This window comes from Trachurus japonicus, chromosome 16, assembly GCF_045865225.1.
Source record: "Trachurus japonicus isolate A0001 chromosome 16, Traja_1.0".
In the NCBI taxonomy this organism is placed as follows: domain Eukaryota; kingdom Metazoa; phylum Chordata; class Actinopteri; order Carangiformes; family Carangidae; genus Trachurus; species Trachurus japonicus.
The window spans coordinates 17,750,708-17,769,053 of record NC_140922.1 but is presented as its reverse complement, the minus strand read 5'-3'; the positions used below and the strand labels follow the sequence as shown (position 1 = coordinate 17,769,053).

At 39.7% G+C, this 18,346-nt stretch overlaps 2 protein-coding genes across 3 annotated transcripts in view; both read right to left on the bottom strand.

Annotated features, from left to right (window-relative positions):
- The window catches only part of LOC146972276 (sialic acid-binding Ig-like lectin 14), a 34,160-nt gene extending 27,515 nt beyond the window's left edge, over positions 1-6,645 (bottom strand). Inside the window, exons 1-7 of one of the 2 annotated variants that reach the window (XM_085803340.1) lie at positions 6,510-6,645; positions 5,758-6,174; positions 5,156-5,449; positions 4,201-4,593; positions 3,668-3,961; positions 1,607-1,694; positions 1,416-1,504 (exon numbers count right to left, since the gene is read on the bottom strand). In XM_085803340.1, the coding sequence (XP_085659466.1) occupies positions 4,370-4,593; positions 5,156-5,449; positions 5,758-6,174; positions 6,510-6,555 (981 nt within the window). In that variant the 5' untranslated portion in view covers positions 6,556-6,645 and the 3' untranslated portion in view covers positions 1,416-1,504; positions 1,607-1,694; positions 3,668-3,961; positions 4,201-4,369. Of the gene's footprint in view, positions 1-1,415; positions 1,505-1,606; positions 1,695-3,667; positions 3,962-4,200; positions 4,594-5,155; positions 5,450-5,757; positions 6,175-6,509 lie in introns of those variants that run through there. The other variant, XM_085803341.1, reaches the window with a different exon arrangement.
- Positions 6,646-12,840: 6,195 nt separating this feature from the next.
- Positions 12,841-15,932, bottom strand: LOC146972275 (sialic acid-binding Ig-like lectin 14). Its single transcript, XM_085803339.1, has 5 exons — positions 15,794-15,932; positions 15,036-15,455; positions 14,545-14,856; positions 14,139-14,268; positions 12,841-14,056 (listed from the first exon to the last, which is right to left on the bottom strand). Exons 1-5 carry the CDS (start codon positions 15,909-15,911, stop codon positions 13,951-13,953), a joined length of 1,086 nt encoding a protein of 361 aa, XP_085659465.1. The 5' UTR covers positions 15,912-15,932; the 3' UTR covers positions 12,841-13,950.
- Positions 15,933-18,346: the final 2,414 nt, after the last annotated feature.

Below are 18,346 nucleotides of genomic sequence, written 5' to 3'. Positions count from 1 at the left end.
TGTACAGGACGGAAGGAAGCAACACAGTGGGGAAGTGACCGCAATTTACAATTTGATAAAAGCCTATTTTAGCCATATCAGGGTCCGCCCGCTATTCCGACATGTCTCTATTTAGACATCCCGCTATTAGACGACATCCCTCTATCTAGACATGCCGGTAGTCCGACACTTTTTGATACCGCTATTCCGATTTTTTTTTTTTTTTTTTTTTTACAGCTGCGATACCCAGGCGCGTCTCTCTCTCTTTTCTTTTCAGCATGCCTATCACCGGTTTGATGAGGGAGTGATGTTCTTAATTTCAACAACTCAACTATCAAGTCGCAAACAAAACTAACACACATGATAAACAAACAGAACTATGCTGCAGTTTGTTTGTCAAGTTAACCTGTCACCTTCAGCACCACGGACAGCGGAGAGCTGCATCTGTGAGCGTCTGGGCTCTGGGCTCAGGGCCTGGGGCCTCATTTATCAAAACTGTAAACTGCTGCTACTAAATGTTTTGCTTAGGCCTACGGAGAAAAGACACCCAAAATATTTACACCTTTTTCAGATCTATCAAACTGTGCATGCACAACTCTCCGCAATTTCTCTTTGATAAATCAAACTGGATACAAGAATGGTGTGCAGTTGTGCACGTGAACACACCTCCGTCCCGGAATGCCTACACAACCATATATGGTCAGCACGTGCATATTAATTAGCCATGTGCGCTCTGAGGAGCAGCAACAAAGTTATTCTCTCTTCAGCTGACTTCAGTGACAGAATAATAACAGTCTCAGTAGCTGCAGATCAGGGGTGCTGCTGCCGGTGTGTTTTTAAACTTGGAGGGTTTGTTTTTTCTTCTCTCTTATAGGCCTATGTATTTGTGTATGAGAAACAGTGTCTCAGATGAAAAATCAGGACAGGTCTGACTATAATGTAGCCTAATCAATCAATGTCGGAAAAGCGGAATGTTTGAAAAATAGTAAAGTGCCCCTACTCCGACAATGAAAAAAAGAATCTCGGAATAGTGGGACGCTTGAAAAATAAAATTAGAAGTCAATGTCGAAATAGCGGCATGTCGGAATAGCAGCATGTAACCACATATGGTGACCACGCGGTTTTGTATTAGTGTCCGCATGTTTAGTGATTATTGATATTCACAGTAGCGTCTGAGTGGTCAGCGCATGGTCAGCGTCGAGAACTTGACGTGCTAGCAACAGTAACTAGGGAGGGCAGGGATTTCTGAAAAATGTCCGGTTTTCCTGTCCACACGTGAAGCTGAAACCGGAGTTTTCGAAAAAGTTCACCCTGGACTCCGGTTACAAAAAACTCCGGTTTCAGGAGCCCAGTTCTGCGGTTACGTGTGGACGAAAGGCCAAACCGTGTAGAGAAACACACGGTTTCAAAAATACCCGGGTTCGTATGGACGGGGCCTCAGTGTAGAGGCTGGACAGAACCATCATCCCCTGGTGATTTGTAGATTCTGACCTCTTGATTAGATTTCATCTTTTTTCTTGCATTCCTGTGGAGGGGAAAAACAGCAACCCATTATTATATGTTGTCTACAAGTCTCCAGTGCATTAAAAGAGCTTTGAAAACATAAAACACAAATAAAGAAACTTACCACAGGAAAATTAAGAGGACGACAATCACACAGAGTGACACAGCAACAATGGCCCAGGCAGCAGCTTCACTTGGTCCAATGTGAGTCACTACATAACAGAATTTTAGCCATTAGTGGTGTGTTAATTATATTATGAACTCAATACATCTTCAAAATATAAACATTGTCTTCTGTATCAACACATAAAAGCAGATTAACACAAAAAAGAGGGGAAACGATGTCATGTAATGTAATAAACTCTTGATGGAAAATTAGTTTCTAAAAGTTTCTGAAACATCTTCCTTGCAACGTAAAAGATAACGTGGCTGTTGCTAGTCAGTATGACATGTCTTATGAGAACTCTACATTGTGCCTAAATACAAATGACTTCTTCTGTTCGGGGAGTTCCTCTCTCATGACTCTGTTGTGGGAGATTATGTGCACAACTTGAATAAAGAGTGACTTCATGATCCTGAGCAAGATGACTCTTTCACCCACAACTCTCAGAGCTATTTGTGAACTCAGAAACTAGAATTTCAATTAAGATTATAGCTGCTGCGCAGCGATGGGTCGGGTCCGGGCTAATTTTGGCAAATTTAGGCAAATTCTGAGCAACAAACAGGAGAATAGGAAGACAAGACAGTTGACCTTATAATGTTCAATTTGCACCAATTGAGGATTGAACCCACAACCCGTGGAACCAAAGACCATTGTCTATCGCACTGAGCTAATTGACAAGTGGCAGTTCAACAGTGGCTTCACAAATTGAGTAAGCCATTCACTGTCGTGCAGGCAGATTTGAAACCACAGTAAAAAGAAAAATCAGTTTTTGAGGTAAAATTCTGATATGTATTTGTAAAACATCTACTATGAGTCTAAGATCTTAGGAGGCTTCGCACATGGTCCAGTCCAAGCTATTTGGATTTTTAAATTTAGAGGCTTGCTGTGATGCGACAATTAGGACAACTGTCTTGTGTTTCATGTTGAGAACATCTGACATTTTGATATGTCATCATCATCATCATCACCCTTGCTGGGTCTCGAACTCACAACCTCTGACACCAAGAACCAGCTCTTAACTCGCTGAGCTAATTGGCTGGTAGTGAGACCTGCTGTGTAGCCTCATTTATCCACTCAGGTGAGCCAGTGCCCGGGCAGCTGTTGTGATGAAATGGTCAAAATGTCAGAAATTCAGTCATCTAAACAAAAATCTGATAATACATAAATTGCATCTTGACAGCATGGAAAAGTTGGTGATTTGTTTTTAATGATACGTGTTTTGCTTCATAAGAGAAAATATGATGTTTATAAATTCCAGTCTCACATTGGCTGCAGTTGTTCCCATGAGAGCAGAATTCAAAATGTTCTAGAAAATTCAGTTTTTGAGATAAAATTCTGATATTTGCCAAACTTCATCAACCATGACTCCAGAATATTCTCATTTTTTTCAGGAAGATTGAAAATGTATTTATCAAGAATTTGATGGTATACGTTTACAGTACTGTTTACAGTCAAACGTTTTCATGCACTGTAGGCTCAATTTTTGCTTAATCAAAAATCTGAGAAACAAGTTTTGTGGAGGACGGTCTGGAGAGTGATGGACTTCATAATTTGTAATGAGTTTAAGTGGACAAAAGTTTCAGCAGTATTGAGGCTACATTGTGGTGAAGTTTCAAAACTGTAGTATCTACCGTTGGTTTGGTAGGAATTTTTAGAGTTTTTAAATTTAAACGCTTATTGGGGGGCACATGTCCTTGGAGTTGAGTGAATCTGGCATGGGGTTGGATGTTTCTGTGAAGTTTGGTGAGTTTTCACCCATGGGAAGTATGACTTCCTTGGAAGAAGAAGAAGAAGAAGAAGAAGAAGAAGAAGAAGAAGAAGAAGAAGAAGAAGAAGAAGAAGAAGAAAGAATTCCTAGGAATACAATAGTGTCCCGGCAGCTTAGCTGCCCGGACCCTAATGATGTAGGATAGATGATCAGAAAGGAGGACAGGGCAGAGAAACTGTGAAAACATTGTAACCATATGAGTATTGTATATTTTGTTAGCAAATATTATCCAAGGTAAAATGTGCGATACTCACGCTTCACATCCACAAACTGCGTCAATGCTGTTTCTACATCTTCTGTTAAGGTGACCTTACAGGTGACCTCTGCACCATGTTGTTCAGCTGAAGGAATAAAGGTAAAAGTGCAAGGGGGTACACAATGATATGTTTCTCCGTCAGGAACATCAAGGTCTTCTCCTGCTTTGCTCCAACTCAAGGATAATTCAGGAACAGGAAGTCCACGGCAAAGACCAGGAGCAGTGCAGGTCAGTGTGGTTTCCTCTCCTTCAATGAGTCGAGGTATCTCCATCCTGGGCTTCTGACTCAGAGCTAATGTGAGACCAGACCATGAAGAGAATCAGGTGAGCAGCCTGAACATCATCTTTCACTTACATTTGGGTTAAAATCACTTCAGTGGGACAACTGGTAGAAACTGCTGTAGTTCTTACTGGTTTCCCACAGAGGTTGATTAATGACAAAGTCACTATGACTATGAATACACCAAGTATATCAGTGTAGTTCAAACACACAAAATTTTATTTTGATATATTCATTATAATTCTTCATACCTTTAACAAGGAGAGTTGCCCTTCGAGAGAATGTATATTCAGTCTTTTCTCCATTCAGTGTACCCTTAAGTCTGAGTTCATATGATCCAGAGTCTGACTCCTTCAGGCCATTGATGATGATGGTGCCGATCTTCTTACTCAAATCTAACTCCAATAATGACACTCTGGCCTAGGAAAAGGTCTCCGTTTCAAATATTGCTTGTGAATCATCAGCACATTTTTCATAACTTGGTTCACATTTGTACCAAAATATATCTTTAAGTTCAAAGCTCTCTGGAGTGTCAAAAGAGCATGGTATCTCAACACAGAGGCCAGCCTCAGCTATTATGTCTCTGTCAGGCAGAGTGACACAGTATCCTGAGTCACAACTTTGTTTTCCTTCCACTGGTGCGTCTGTTAAATGTGTAAGAGAGAGAAGTAAGAGAGAGGAAGGGGTGAGAAAATGTAAACATATTTTGACAATATACCATGTCATATTTTGTAATGTGTGTGTGTGTGTTATGTAACTGCTGTTTTCAGCAGTGCTGACTAAACCACATTGATATTTCAATATCTAACACACTAGTATCCAAAATAATTTGAAAATATAATTAATTCAAACAACTATTGATCTTAGAAAGTTTCCAAAAAGAATAGATGTGGTGAGCGATGTGTAATGTACTTCTAAGTTAAATTAAATACATTATTTCTGTTTCCACGAATGATAGCAGATGTAGAGAAAATAAAAGGGGGAAACAAAATGACTTGCACTGTAGCTTCCGACATTATACCGTACAATGACTTGAACAGAGGTTTGCAGAGTAATGTCATAATGTCATTGTATCAAAATGGTAAGTTGTAATATTCAATTATCATCCAGCCCAAACTCTTAACTATATGACCCGTGTATCTCTTGTTAGACAATGTTTTGCAGGTGCAAGTGTAAATATGAAGGAGAAGAGTGTGTGATACTTACACGTCACATACAAAGTCTTTTGCCAATATGGTCTTATATTTCCTGTGAGGGTGACCTCACAGGTGACCTCAGTGTTGTGGTGGTTAAAGGAAGGAGTAAAGGTCAAAGTTGAGGTGCGTCCCTGACTGGCCGTAAAATATTCATCCTGTTTTACCCCTGGCCAACTCCAGGTGAATTTAGGATCAGATCCAAAGCAGAGTGGACCAGGAGCCGTGCAGGTTATTGTGGTCTGCTGTCCTAGGATCAGCCGAGGAACATTCATCTTGGGAAATCCACCCGGAAACTTTGGTTTCACTAATGTGAGACCAGACCATGAAGAGAATCAGGTGAGCAGCCTGAACATCATCTTTTACTTATATTTGCATTAAAATGATTGAACACTTTGAAAACCACTTCAATGGGAAAACTGGTGGAAACTGCTGTAGTTCTTATTGGTCGCCCACAGAGGTCGACAAATGACAGACATTATATCCCCCTAGAGTCTATTTACATACATTTAAATGTACATACACTGTAGCTACATACATTTAAACCACCAAGTATGTCAGTGCAGTTCAAAAGCATAAATTTACACTTTCTATATTCATTGTAATTCTTCATACCTTCAACAGAGAGAGTTGCTCTTGAAGAGTATGTAAATCCACTTTCTTTTCCATCCTGGACACCATTAACTCTGAGCTGATACGATCCAGAGTCTGACTCCTTCAGGTCGCTGATGATGATGCTGCAGGTTTTCTTACTCAAATCAGACTCCTTCAGTGTCACTCGTCCTTTAAACTCAGACTGAACGTTATTGTTATTCTCAGAGTCAAATATTATGTCTGAATCACCACAGTTTTCAGTAGTTGGTTCACATTTGTACCAAACTACATGTTGGGGTGTAAATTCAGAAGCAGTGGTGAAAGAGCATGGTATTTCAACACAGAGGGCAGCTTCAGCTGCTATCCGTCCATCAGGCAGAGTGATACAGTATCCAGATGGGGTTTCTGAACATTGTTGTTTTTCTTTCAATGATTCACCTGTTAATGATAAAAGAGAAACAGGGACAGAGAAAAAGTAAACTTATTTTGACAATACACCATGAAATTAAATAAATGATAGTAGATTGAGTCTGTGTTATATAACTGCTGTTGCAGCAGTGTTGATCAAACAACACACTGGAATCTTAGAGTTTCCAAAAGAGATGTGGTTATTGATGTGTACTGAGCTGGTACTGTACATTCAGGATAGAAAAACTAAGTACCTGGAAATTGGAAATTTGTCAGGGGGATATTTAAAAAGGACGTTTTTTGGGTCATGTTACTGCCTACATTTATTTCATATATTTAATGTTGACATCAAAAACCTGTATCACCTGTATCAGCAGAGATCAACAGAGTCATCCAGATGAGAACAAACATCCTGATTTGATCCTTGAGACACACAGTGTCTCTCTCTCCACCGGACAAACTTTAGAAAATGCACAGTAAAACGCAGGAAGTCAAGCTGATGAACCTGAAAGAGAGAAAACAGCACAGTTGTCATTTTTTTGTTGAATACACATGAGAAACAGGGACAGAGAAAAAGTAAACTTATTTTGACAATACACCATGAAATTAAATAAATGATAGTAGTTTGAGTGTATCTGTGTTACATAACTGCTGTTGTCAGCAGTGTTGAGCAAACAACACACTGGAATCTTAGAGTTTCTAGATGTGGTGATCGATGTGTAGGCTACGTCAGGGGGATATTTGAAATGTATGTATATTTTTTCATATTTTTAATGTTGGCATCAAATTAGGTAAAAATAAAAATTAAAAACCGGTATCAGCAGAGATCAACAGAGTCATCCAGATGAGAACAATCATCCTGATTTGATGCTTGAGACACTCAGTGTCTCTCTCTCCACCGGACAAACTTTACAAAATGCACAGTAAAACGCAGGAAGTCAAGCTGATGAACCTGAAAGAGAGAAAACAGCGCAGTTGTCATTTCCAGCTTCACACAGTGCAGCCTCAAAATGATCGAATAACATGATGATCAATGGACAATTTAAACTGATCACTATTCCCTCACTGCAGGTCTGCTATGGCCTAGCGATATCCGAGTACTCGAGTACTCACTCAGCCTGGGCGGTAGGCTATCTGAGTGCCCCCCCCCCCCGGCCCGCCACAGACTCATTTATTACAGTTTTTCAAAACTCTTCACACACATCACACTTAAAACACACAATTCCCAAAACAGTTAATTTCATGCTCAAAATCACACAGTGTAAAGGCAAGGCAAGGCAATTTTATTTGTATAGGCCGTTTTTACAAACAGTTTGTCTCAAAGGGCTAAACACAGACACACATTTACAAAATACAGTAGCCTAACACAACTCACCAAATAAAACACTGACACATGTTGTCTTCCAACAGAAACATATACAGTATAGTCAGTCACAGTGTCATAAAAAACACTAACAACTGATGGAATAACACAAACTGAATCACTTTACATGTGTCAGCTGAGCCCTACTGTTTTACAATAGACATATTATTGTATTGATCATAAATTGATATCCCTGCTGTAGTTTATTTTGAACCTTTCATTTTTCAATTGTTGGGCATTAATTTTGTTCCTTTTTTTGTAACACATCTCAGAGCAGCTTTGCAGAATGTAAAGTTTATGAGAGAAGACAGTAAATTACAGGATTTGCAGTACTTTACTGTATTATAGTATTTGCAAATGAAAATAACTTTTTAAAAAATCTGCTATTGCCAATATACAAAAAGAAAAATGAGCAGAAGAAATTAATGTTACTGAAAAAAAAAAGAATTAGCTGTGATGATGTCAATCAACTGTTTTTCAAAAGCAATGAAATACAGATCATAAATTTGTTTCAGACTACAATGTGAACTGAACTGCTGTTCGGCTTTGAACATGAGGTTTTCTGTTTTGACAGTGTAAAGCAATTGAAAATGTAGGCTACCAGTTAACATCTACTGTTTTGGTCTTAGTTGAGCTTTTGTGCAAACGAAGTTAAAACAAAATTTAAATGTGTGAAGAGTTCTGTAAAAACTGTAGCCTAATGGGAAGCGCTGGATGCCCTGCGCTCTCTCTCTCTCTCTCTCTCTCTCTCTCTCATCTAGCCTATACTGTAGTGTAGATGAACTTCATGAACTTGAACACATTATACTTTAACACCTCAACTTGAATCCCATCAGATTTTTCTTTCAATGACAAATCCAGAGAAGAATGAGTAACTTCATCATCGTCCATGTCCATCAACAGTTTAAAAGCTGTTGATGAGATGAATGAAAAGTGTCTTACCTCTCTCTGCCTCCGACCTGGTTCTTCTGAGCAAGGGGGTGGATCGGACCAGAGCGATAGAGAGAGACAGAGTGGCGACTGGTTCTGAGCAGCAATTGATACCGCCACCTACTGGCGAATTCTAACATCATTTACTCTGGATCAGAAAACATCTTCTAGCTCCGTCTCTTAAGTTTTTTATGTGTTGGCATCTTTATCATGACTTTAAGAGCGAGGCAGCAGTGGACTAATAATGTCTCAGGGATGAGATCAGCCCTCCAGCAACTCAGGACGAAATATTCAGTCACCAAGGTGTTACAAAGCCCAGATAAACACAACAATATATCAAGTTACTGAACACCACGATTTGGTGTGGCAGTATCGTCCCTGTTTGTGATTTTGTGATAGAACTATGGTGCCCATTTTGATATAATGTCTTTGGACATACCTGTTTTTGGTTGTTTGTATATCTACTTATTTTTGTTCTGTTTTGTTCTGTCATGTATTTTTTATTTTATTTTATTTTTATTTATTTATTTTTTCTCTGTTGTTGTCGATGTGACTGGCTGTTCTGTTCTCCTTTATTGCTTTAGGCCTACTGATTGTATTTTCTTTTGACTGTATTGTTTTCTGTTACTGAACACCAGAGCCAACAAAAGACAAACTATACAGCCAATAACCCACGTAGTAGGCTATTGCTCTAATATGCTCCACAACAAATACAGCAGTTAGCCAGTTAGCAACATTAACTGGATCCATTTATGATATAGGTTCATAAAGTACAAGTATGATGACACAACTATCAGTGAGGATAGGGATTAAAATATTTGCATGGAACGATAATGGAATACAGTAACACAGGCCAGAAAAGTGTGATTAAGCAAAAGCAAAACATTTCTGTGGATACAGTACAAATACTGTACACAGTTTGTGGATTCCTAAAACTCTATCTTTAGTGATGGAGCAGCTCCATAATCCAGCTGCAGTATATTCCACTGAGTCCCTCCATGGGCATTCCCAGTGACTGGAGAAGTGGAGGGCCAATCTACAGTGGAGTGGAGTGGAGTGGAGTGGAGTGGAGTGGAGTGGAGTGGAGTGGGAGAGAGGTGAATTTGTCTGCATAGTCAAAAGACAGAGAAGAAGAGCTGAAATTTGATCCTACAAAGAAGAAAAGTTTTCCTAAATGGACTGCAGGGCAAATTATTGTGCCAGTAAGGACTAAAATGGGTGACAACCGAGAAATTCCCAAATCACATGCAAACAACGTCAGACAGGGATACATTGGGGCAATAATAGTGAAGAGAGGCAGGATGTCACCGGCAGCCAACTAGCAGCCAGATCATGAAAACCAGATACGACTCTGTATGGAAAAGTGGCACAACAGTACAAGTGAGGTATTAAAATGGTTTCGGTAGGAAGTGCAAACACATTGTGTTAAATGTCACCCAAATGCAATTAGTGTGTGGTGATTGACAACAGGTACTGGTGGCCCGCCTGCCGCCTCCATACATAACAGACACTGGAAGGCTGCCAGCTGGAGAAGTTCCACTAACTGAGACGAGGGCGGAGCTGAAAGGAGAGCTGAAGGGGTTAACGGGAAGTCCAGCCCGGTGAGGAGGAGAAAGGAGACGTCAGCAGCACAGGAGGAGGAGGATATAGATACATCTTGCCAACCAAAGCTCCATACAGTACAATAGATCAGCTGCTAAGTTATTGTGTAAAGTGGGACCAGCAGTGACGCTGCTTTTGATTTGCATCCCCAGGGTTTAGACAGTGCCGCCCCAGAATGGGACGGGCTGCATCCGTGTGGTTAGTGGAGGGACACGTGAGGCGAGGCTCCAACAGGAGAAGAAGGTGAAGAGGAGCGGGATGACCACAGGCAGAGCTCGTCAGCCACTAGAGGAGACGCAGATGCAACAGATGGTTTTAATGGTCTTCAGATGTCTCTCTCTCTCTCTCTCTCTCTCTGAGTCTGAGCCTATATGTGAACTTAAGTGAACTACATTAAGTTGGTCAATAAACGCTGCATGAAACCGTTGTGTTCACTGAGAGCCACAAACATAACACCGCCCACATTCTTCACATTTATGTGTTGGTATCTTTATTATAAGAGCAATGCAGCCAGCAGTGGACTGAGGCCGACTTCTTTTACATTAATAATAATAAGGTTGAAAATACTCAGTTTGTCTCAAAAGCTGTAACTCTGCAGACTGCAGACAGGTGAAGCAGAGCAGAAGAGGGGCTTTAACACCACATCTCCCAGTTCATCTCATATAGCATACCAGTCAAGTTTTACATATACTGTAAGTACTAGGCAGAAAACAGGAAGTGTGTTTGATGATGTTGCATCGCATGCCTTTTTCTCTTTTCTTGGGGTAGACAAAAGTATCATGTTTTTATTTTACCAGACAATGCTCGAAAGTTTAATTAGATGTGGGATGTCGTCATGGTATGGCAACCTCTCCACAAAACTAAAGACTAAGCTTGTACACACAGCCATGAAGGTCACTGGGAAAAGTGACAACCAGACCCTGCAGTCCATCTACCAGCAAACTGTTTTTAGGCAAGCCCAGAGGATAGTAAATAATAATAATAATAATAATAATTCATTTAATTTATATAGCGCTTTTCAATAACCCAAAGACGCCTAAATGACCCCTCTCACGTCCTTCACTCAGAGCTTGACCTCCTACCCTCAGGCAGACGGTACGAGTCCCTCGTTGTAAACTCAACCGTTTTAAAAATTCTTTTATCCCAACTTCCATCAAATTTCTTCACAATAATGCTTGAGTGCAATAATTCTTACAGCGCTTTTACTATGATGAATTTATGAGGTGTATGTATGTGCTATACTGTGGGATATGTGCAATATGTGTTATGTTATGGGATATGTGCTATGTTATGGAACATGAGCAATGCTGTTACTGTATGTCTTGTGTTTGCTGGGTTGATATGGCTGAGGTGTATTGTGTTTTTTGTCATTGTGGCCATCAAGGCATTTATGGCGCAGCTACAGAGTCCAAGACAAATTTCCCTGAACGGGACAATAAAGTTTATCGTATCGTATCGTATCTCCTGCTCTGCTTTCATCGCAACCTTGAATCCTTGAATGTACCAGTTGAAGCTTTACAGTTGTAGAGAGAAAACAGGAAGCAGGAAAAGCGTGTAAGATTGTATCTCTCTCTCTCTCTCTCTCATTAACTTAATCATCTTCCATTAAAAGTTGTTCATGAGATAAATGAAACATGTCTTCCCTCATGCTGCCCTATGTGTGTTCTTCTGCACGGATATTATAAAAGTGGATGTGGGTCGTCTTCTTCTTCCATTGGACACTTATTGCCACCTACTATTCAATTACAACCCAGTGTCTAAAAGATATTGATTTAATAGTGTTAGAATATCAACTCTATCTTCACGCTTATTTTTGTGTTGGTATGTTTATCATGATTTTAAAAGTGAGGCAGCCAGCAGCTGATAGTGCCTCATTATACGTGAGTAGGCTAATAATGTTAAAAGTAAGCAACGTGTGGCTCAAAACCACTGCAGACAGCAGAAAGGTGAAGCAAAAGCAACACTGTACTGAATCAAGTTACAGTCTGAACACCAGAGCCAACACAAGACAAACCACAGCCACTGACCCACACACACTAGCATTGCTCTAATATGCTCCACAACAATAACACAAGTTAGGTAGCTAGCAACAAAAAACATTTACAATATAGGTACTATGATGTGACACATAGAATGATAGAGAACACATGGTGCATTTAATTTCTGTGGAAATTTATAATTCAGATAACAGGTGATCACTCTGGCTTGCAAACAATCTTTCTGTCTTTTCAGGTAATTACCTTATTTTGTTATAAATTGACCAGATATATGAGAATAATATTAACCAGTTCAATTCCAATAACACATGTTATTTTTACAGGGCTACACACAATATGTGACAAAAAACAAAAACATATTGTGATAATATGGGCAGATATTGCAATATACAATTTCAGTTATAAAATTAAAAAATGATCAAATTGATTGTGTGACTTTTGTTTACTCTTGTACCAAACAAAAATGTCCCTTTATGTCCTGAGAATATGTTGTTGTTGTTGTTGTTTGGCCAGGGGTGTCAATGTAGCAACATTAGTTCTGACACTAAAAATGTGCAACACTGTTGTGACACATTTTACTTTTGTGGGGATAAAAAAAATTGCAATGCGATTTTGATATGCAATTTCAATGACATTGCTGTTAATTGTATGGCCCCATTTCTACACAAATGAGAATCTCTCCACAGGTGTCGTATAAAACTATATGGAGAGAAATACAGGAGGAACTAGACCCAATTACAGCCAAAAGACACGGTAAAGGTAACAGTGGTATTTATTAGAAAAGGCAAAAACACAAAAGGGGTCTCCACAGTCCAAACAAAGGAAATGCCACTGAAGATCACGGGTCTGAAATCCTGAAAATCACAAACAGAGAAAATAAAAGGGTCTCTAACTAAACATACAAAAATAAATCAGGGAACACCCAAAAAAAAAGTAACTAAGAAACTCAAAGGCTGAAAAACCCAGGGACTCATGAGGAAGACCAAACAATACACTGGAAGTATTAATTCACTACCTTCAAACGGAAATAATAGGCTGTCATATAATTAGCATTCTATTAATAATTAGCACAGTCCATATAAGCATTATCATCGTTCTAACGTCTCCTCAATGCAGGCTTATTTCACACAGCTGCCAAGTATCTCTCAATGTGATGTAACTGTCTTCAGCTTACATAGAAAAATGCCAGAGCTGTCCCTGATTACCATGCACACCCTCTGCTGACCATACTGTGCTTAGTAAGGACACAGCCACCATGTAGCCTGCAGTGATTGACAGGATAATACAGGTAAGTGACTGTTCACACCCAGCTCGAGTTTTTAGGAAGGGAAGCAACATAAAAACCATTCATTAAATAGTTGTTAAGCTTAATGAATACAACAAGGGATATTTACTATACTTACTTTATAATAATAATGCTATCATGCCTCCTGTAGCCGTTTGTCAGCAGTGAGTACTGATATGTAACATTATGTGTTCTTAAGAGGCTTACATGAAGAAAGAGAAATTGAGGCCTGAATAAAGCAGGAGGCCTGTAGCACTATGACTGGGACCCATAGAGCTGGAAAAGCTACAGCTTCCACACCCGCTGTGTCTGCTGCATCACTGCTGATCCTGAATCTCTCAACATACAAGCAACGATTTGCTGGCTACTGGTACTCAATTGTTGGATTTAGCGTTCATTAAAATTAATATCTGATTAATTTTGAAAGAAAATATCACTCAAGTGCCACACACATTATTCAACTTCCATGGTCCTTCTTCAGTGTGACAAAAGTTGATTGTGATGATGTGTCTCTGGTTGAGTTGTGGTGGGCCAGTCCAAGTCAAAAATCCTGAAGATGATTTTAATTTGCACCCTCTGGATAAGTTGAATGGTTATTTTGATAAAGCTGACGGCATCTAAAGAGGAAGTCAGTGTAGAGGCTGGGTGATGACATCATACTCTGCTGATGTGTCTCTTTTCTTTAGTGACATGTATCTGTCCTCTTCATTTGGTTTCATCTTTTTTCTTGCATTCCTTTAAAGGGAAAAACAACAGCATTGCATGTTGACTTAAAGTCTCCAGTCTTCAAAACATAGAACAGAAATGTAAAACTTACCACAGGAAGGATATGCAGACAATGCAGAAGACATTCACACCAAGGGACACGCCAGTGATGGCCCACACAAGAGCTGAACAGGATCCAAGGCAATGCATTTTTCCTTGACACGCAGTGACCCTTTGATTTGCTGCATAACCACATATAAGCTGTGTATAAATATACATTTTCTGTGTCCTGTATCACCAAATAAAATAAGATACAGTAAATAAAGTAATATTGCCATGATAACACAATAATCAATATATTTACAATATAACAAAGCTGGTAAACTAGAATATTGATTTACACCCAGCCCAACTTTTAACTATTTTTTGAAAATAGTAACTAGAAATTAAGTCATGAAGACACTTCATGGGAAGGAAGACAGGTCAAGAAGAGAATAGAGTGTATTTGCTGTACTCACATGTCACATTCAGAGTCACTGTCTCCTCTGTTGATACATTTACTTTGAAGCTGACCTTACAGGTGACCTCTGTGCCATGGTGATCAGCTGAGGGGTTAAAGGTCAAAACTGAACTGTGTTTCCATGTGACAGGATTCAGATACTCAGTCTTGATATTAGTGATTTTTCCAGTTTCCTCGTCTCCTGCTCCTCTCCATGTCCAGGTGAATGTAGGAGCAGGTCCAGAGCAGGGACCAGGAGCAGTGCAGGTCAGTGTGGCCGGCTGTCCCTCTACCAGTGGAGGAGTCATCACTGTCGGCTTCTGACTCAGACCTGATGCGAGACCAGACCATGAAGAGAATCAGGTGAGTGAATTATCTATCTAATACTTTGAAAACCACGTCAATGAAACTGCTGCAGTTCCTACTCGTTGCCCACAGAGGTCGACAAATGACAGTTGGTGCATTTCAGAGACATTTCAAAATTCACTTTGTAATTGTAGCTCTTCATACCTTCAACAGAGAGAGTTGCTCTTTGAGAGTATGTAAGTCCATTACGATATCCATTCATTTCACCAATAACTCTGAGTTGATATGATCCAGAGTCCGACTCCTTCAGGTCATTGATGATGATGCTGCAGTTTTTCTGACTCACATCAGGCTCCAACAGAGTCACTCGTCCTCTAAACTCAGACTGAACATTGTTGCTGTTCGTGTCACCGTCAAATATTTTGTCTAAATAATCACATTGTTGTTTAGTTGATTCACATTTGTACCAAACTAGAACTTGGGGTGTCAAACTAGAATGAGTAGTGAAAGAGCATGGTATCACAACACAGAGGCCAGCCTCAGCTCTTATCTCTCCATCAGGCAGAGTGATACAGTATTCAGGTTGATAATATTGACAGTGCTGTCGTCCTGCCACTGATGCACCTGTTCACATTAACAGTAAAAGAGAAACAGGGAACAAGAATATTTGAATTTTTACATTATTTTGACATTTCACCAAGACATTGAAGACAGAAAGAAATATCATTCACATCAACTACGGTATGTGTAACATCACTGCTGTTATCAACAACATTGACCAAATAACACAATGGATTTTAGATAATAAATAAATCAGCAGTTAACCATTTATACTAGTTTCCACATGAATAGATATGGAAAATATGCATCACTAAAAAATATTAAATATGGCAAATAATTGTAAGCTTTTTTCTTCATGTACTTTATAGCTACATCAAAATAAGAGTAAAATAATTAAATACCTGTATCAGCATTGCTCCTTCTCACAGAGAAAAACAGAGTCGCCCAGATAAGAACAAACATCCTGATCTGACGCTTGAGACATTCAGTGATTCTCTCCACAGGACAGAATTTACACATATAATGCTGTGAATAGGCAACAAGTGAGAGGAAACTCCACTATTAACATCATCATCTTGAAAGAGGATGTTACATGCTCAGTTTTTCCGTAGTTATGTAACCCAGCTCGCATGTAGTTAAAAATAAAGCTAGGGTGGTTAATACAATGAGACTGGGTCTGGGCTCGTTGTAGGAAAATGTTTTTATATGTTACTACTATAAGAATGTGTATGTTTGCTATTTCAATAATAACCACCACAACTGTACTTTAAATGCAGAAATCCTTCTGTCATGACCCTGTTGTGTTCCTGGTGTCTTGTCTTGGTGTCATTTCCTTTTTGGTTGAGTCGTTTCCTGTTTTACTTTAGAATTACTGTCTTGTTTTCCTGTGTGTTGTGGTCTGTGTCTTTGTCCAAGTTTAGTCCTGTTTTATTTTGAAGTCTTTGTCCTGTGTGCTACGTGCTCATGGTTAACGTGTCTCACCTATGTTAATTGCACCATCTGTGTCTCTTTCCCTCATGTATTTAGTGTCTCCCTTGCTGGTTCCTCGTCATTATTTCCCGTGTCCATGCCCGTCTTCCTGTGTTTCCCCTGCAAGTCTCTGTGGAAAAATAAAAGCCTCTTTGTGTCACCGAAACCTGCAAGTTCTGCATTTGGGTCCTTTCCTACCAAACCTGACAGTACGAGCCAACCAGTCATGGACCCTAACCCTTAAAGGGTAAAACAACAACATTGCATGTTGACAAGTCTCCAGTCCGACAGCCATGGTAACAGAAATGTGTTGGGGTCACAATCCTTAAGGAAATCCTTGTGCGATCAAGTGAACTCAGAAGTGAATGCCTAAATTTACACTACCTGTCAAAGTCATCAATCCAACATTACTTACAGAGGCCCCAAGCTTTGGACTAAATTAAACTTATCTCCTCCCATTGGATTTTTTAAAAAGAATCTGAAGGAATTTTTACTTTCCACAGGAACTCTTTAACTATATTTTCTCTGTCATTGTTCTGCTTTTGTCACATATTTTTTTTGCTGTTAGTTGCTTCAAGTCCTACCTTGATTCCTGCTGCTATTGATCTTTTGTCTTTTGTTTTTGTTTAGCTCAAGTACGTTGTCTGCTTGTCTCTTGTTTTGTCATCGTCATCGTCATTTTTTTTGTGCTAAACAAATAAACCTAACCTAACCTAACCTAACCTGACCTAAAGCCAGTTGAGATGGTTTGGGATGAGTTGGACCGTAGAGTGAAGGCAAATGAGCCAACAAGTGCTCAGCACCTCTGGGAACTTCTTCAAGACTGTTGGAAAACCTTTCCAGGTGACGACCTCATGAAGCTGATGACAGGATGTGAAGAGTGTGCAGAGCTGGCATCAAAGCAAAAGGTGGCTACTTCGAAAAATCTAAAATCTAAAACCTATTCTGTTTTGTTTAACACTATTATATTCCTTTGTAGTTTTGATATCTTCAATATGAATCTACAATGTACAAAGTTATAAAAAATAAAGAAAACCTATTGAATGAGAAAGTGTGTCCAAACTTTGGACTGGTAGTGTAGTTTCTTTCAAATCTATCTACTTAGGAGTCATCATGAAGAGCAAACACACTGAATGTCTAGTTGTCAGTGTCATCTTTTGAACAAAATAGTAACACAGCCCTTCACTATCCCACCCCCTTGCATTGTGCAACGCATCAGAAAAGAACTTTCTCTACTTAAAGCAGAAGTAAGTGGTCCGGTCGTTTTCGCTAATGCTGCGTTCCAGGCCGGCTTTTGAAATCGTAAATTACAGCTTCAAGTCACAACTTACGACTTTGTAGCGTTCCAGGCAACCCACTCGTGTTTTTCCGACCTGTTTTACCGGTGAAAGTCACTTTAACGGCCTCTCGTAACTTCCGACCGGTGAACTCGTACCAGATCGAACTGGTACGACTTCACGGTCGGAAAAATACGAGTTTCCTTGAACGCACCATAACAGTCCTCGTCCCTACGTCGCCACATTCACGGCGTTCCTTGGCTGCACACACAGCCCTGCATGCCGTTCTCTCTCCTCATTGGATAAAAACTGTAGGATACGATAAATGTTTTCTCCTCGACTCAGAGCAGAGCAGAGTGACTGACAGACCCGTGTTTCAGACCAAACACTCTATGTAAGTGATTGCTGTAGGAAGATATAACTATTTAAGACTTATATTAACACAAATATATCACTTACTTCTGCTTTAACTTAACCCTGCAGGTGTTTGGGCAGGGTGATCCCACCAAGATGTAAGAATGAACGCTACCATAAGTCTTGTCAGCCCTGCCAGCCGCCATCAAGCTCTTTATTATGCAATATACTCTCAATCCTTCTACGTAAGAGAGTGATACAAGAGAGTCAGGGAGAGAGAGAGAAGATGAGGTGCAAACTGCTACATGAGATATTCAAACACTGACTGTAGCAATTGGGATTACAGTACATCTT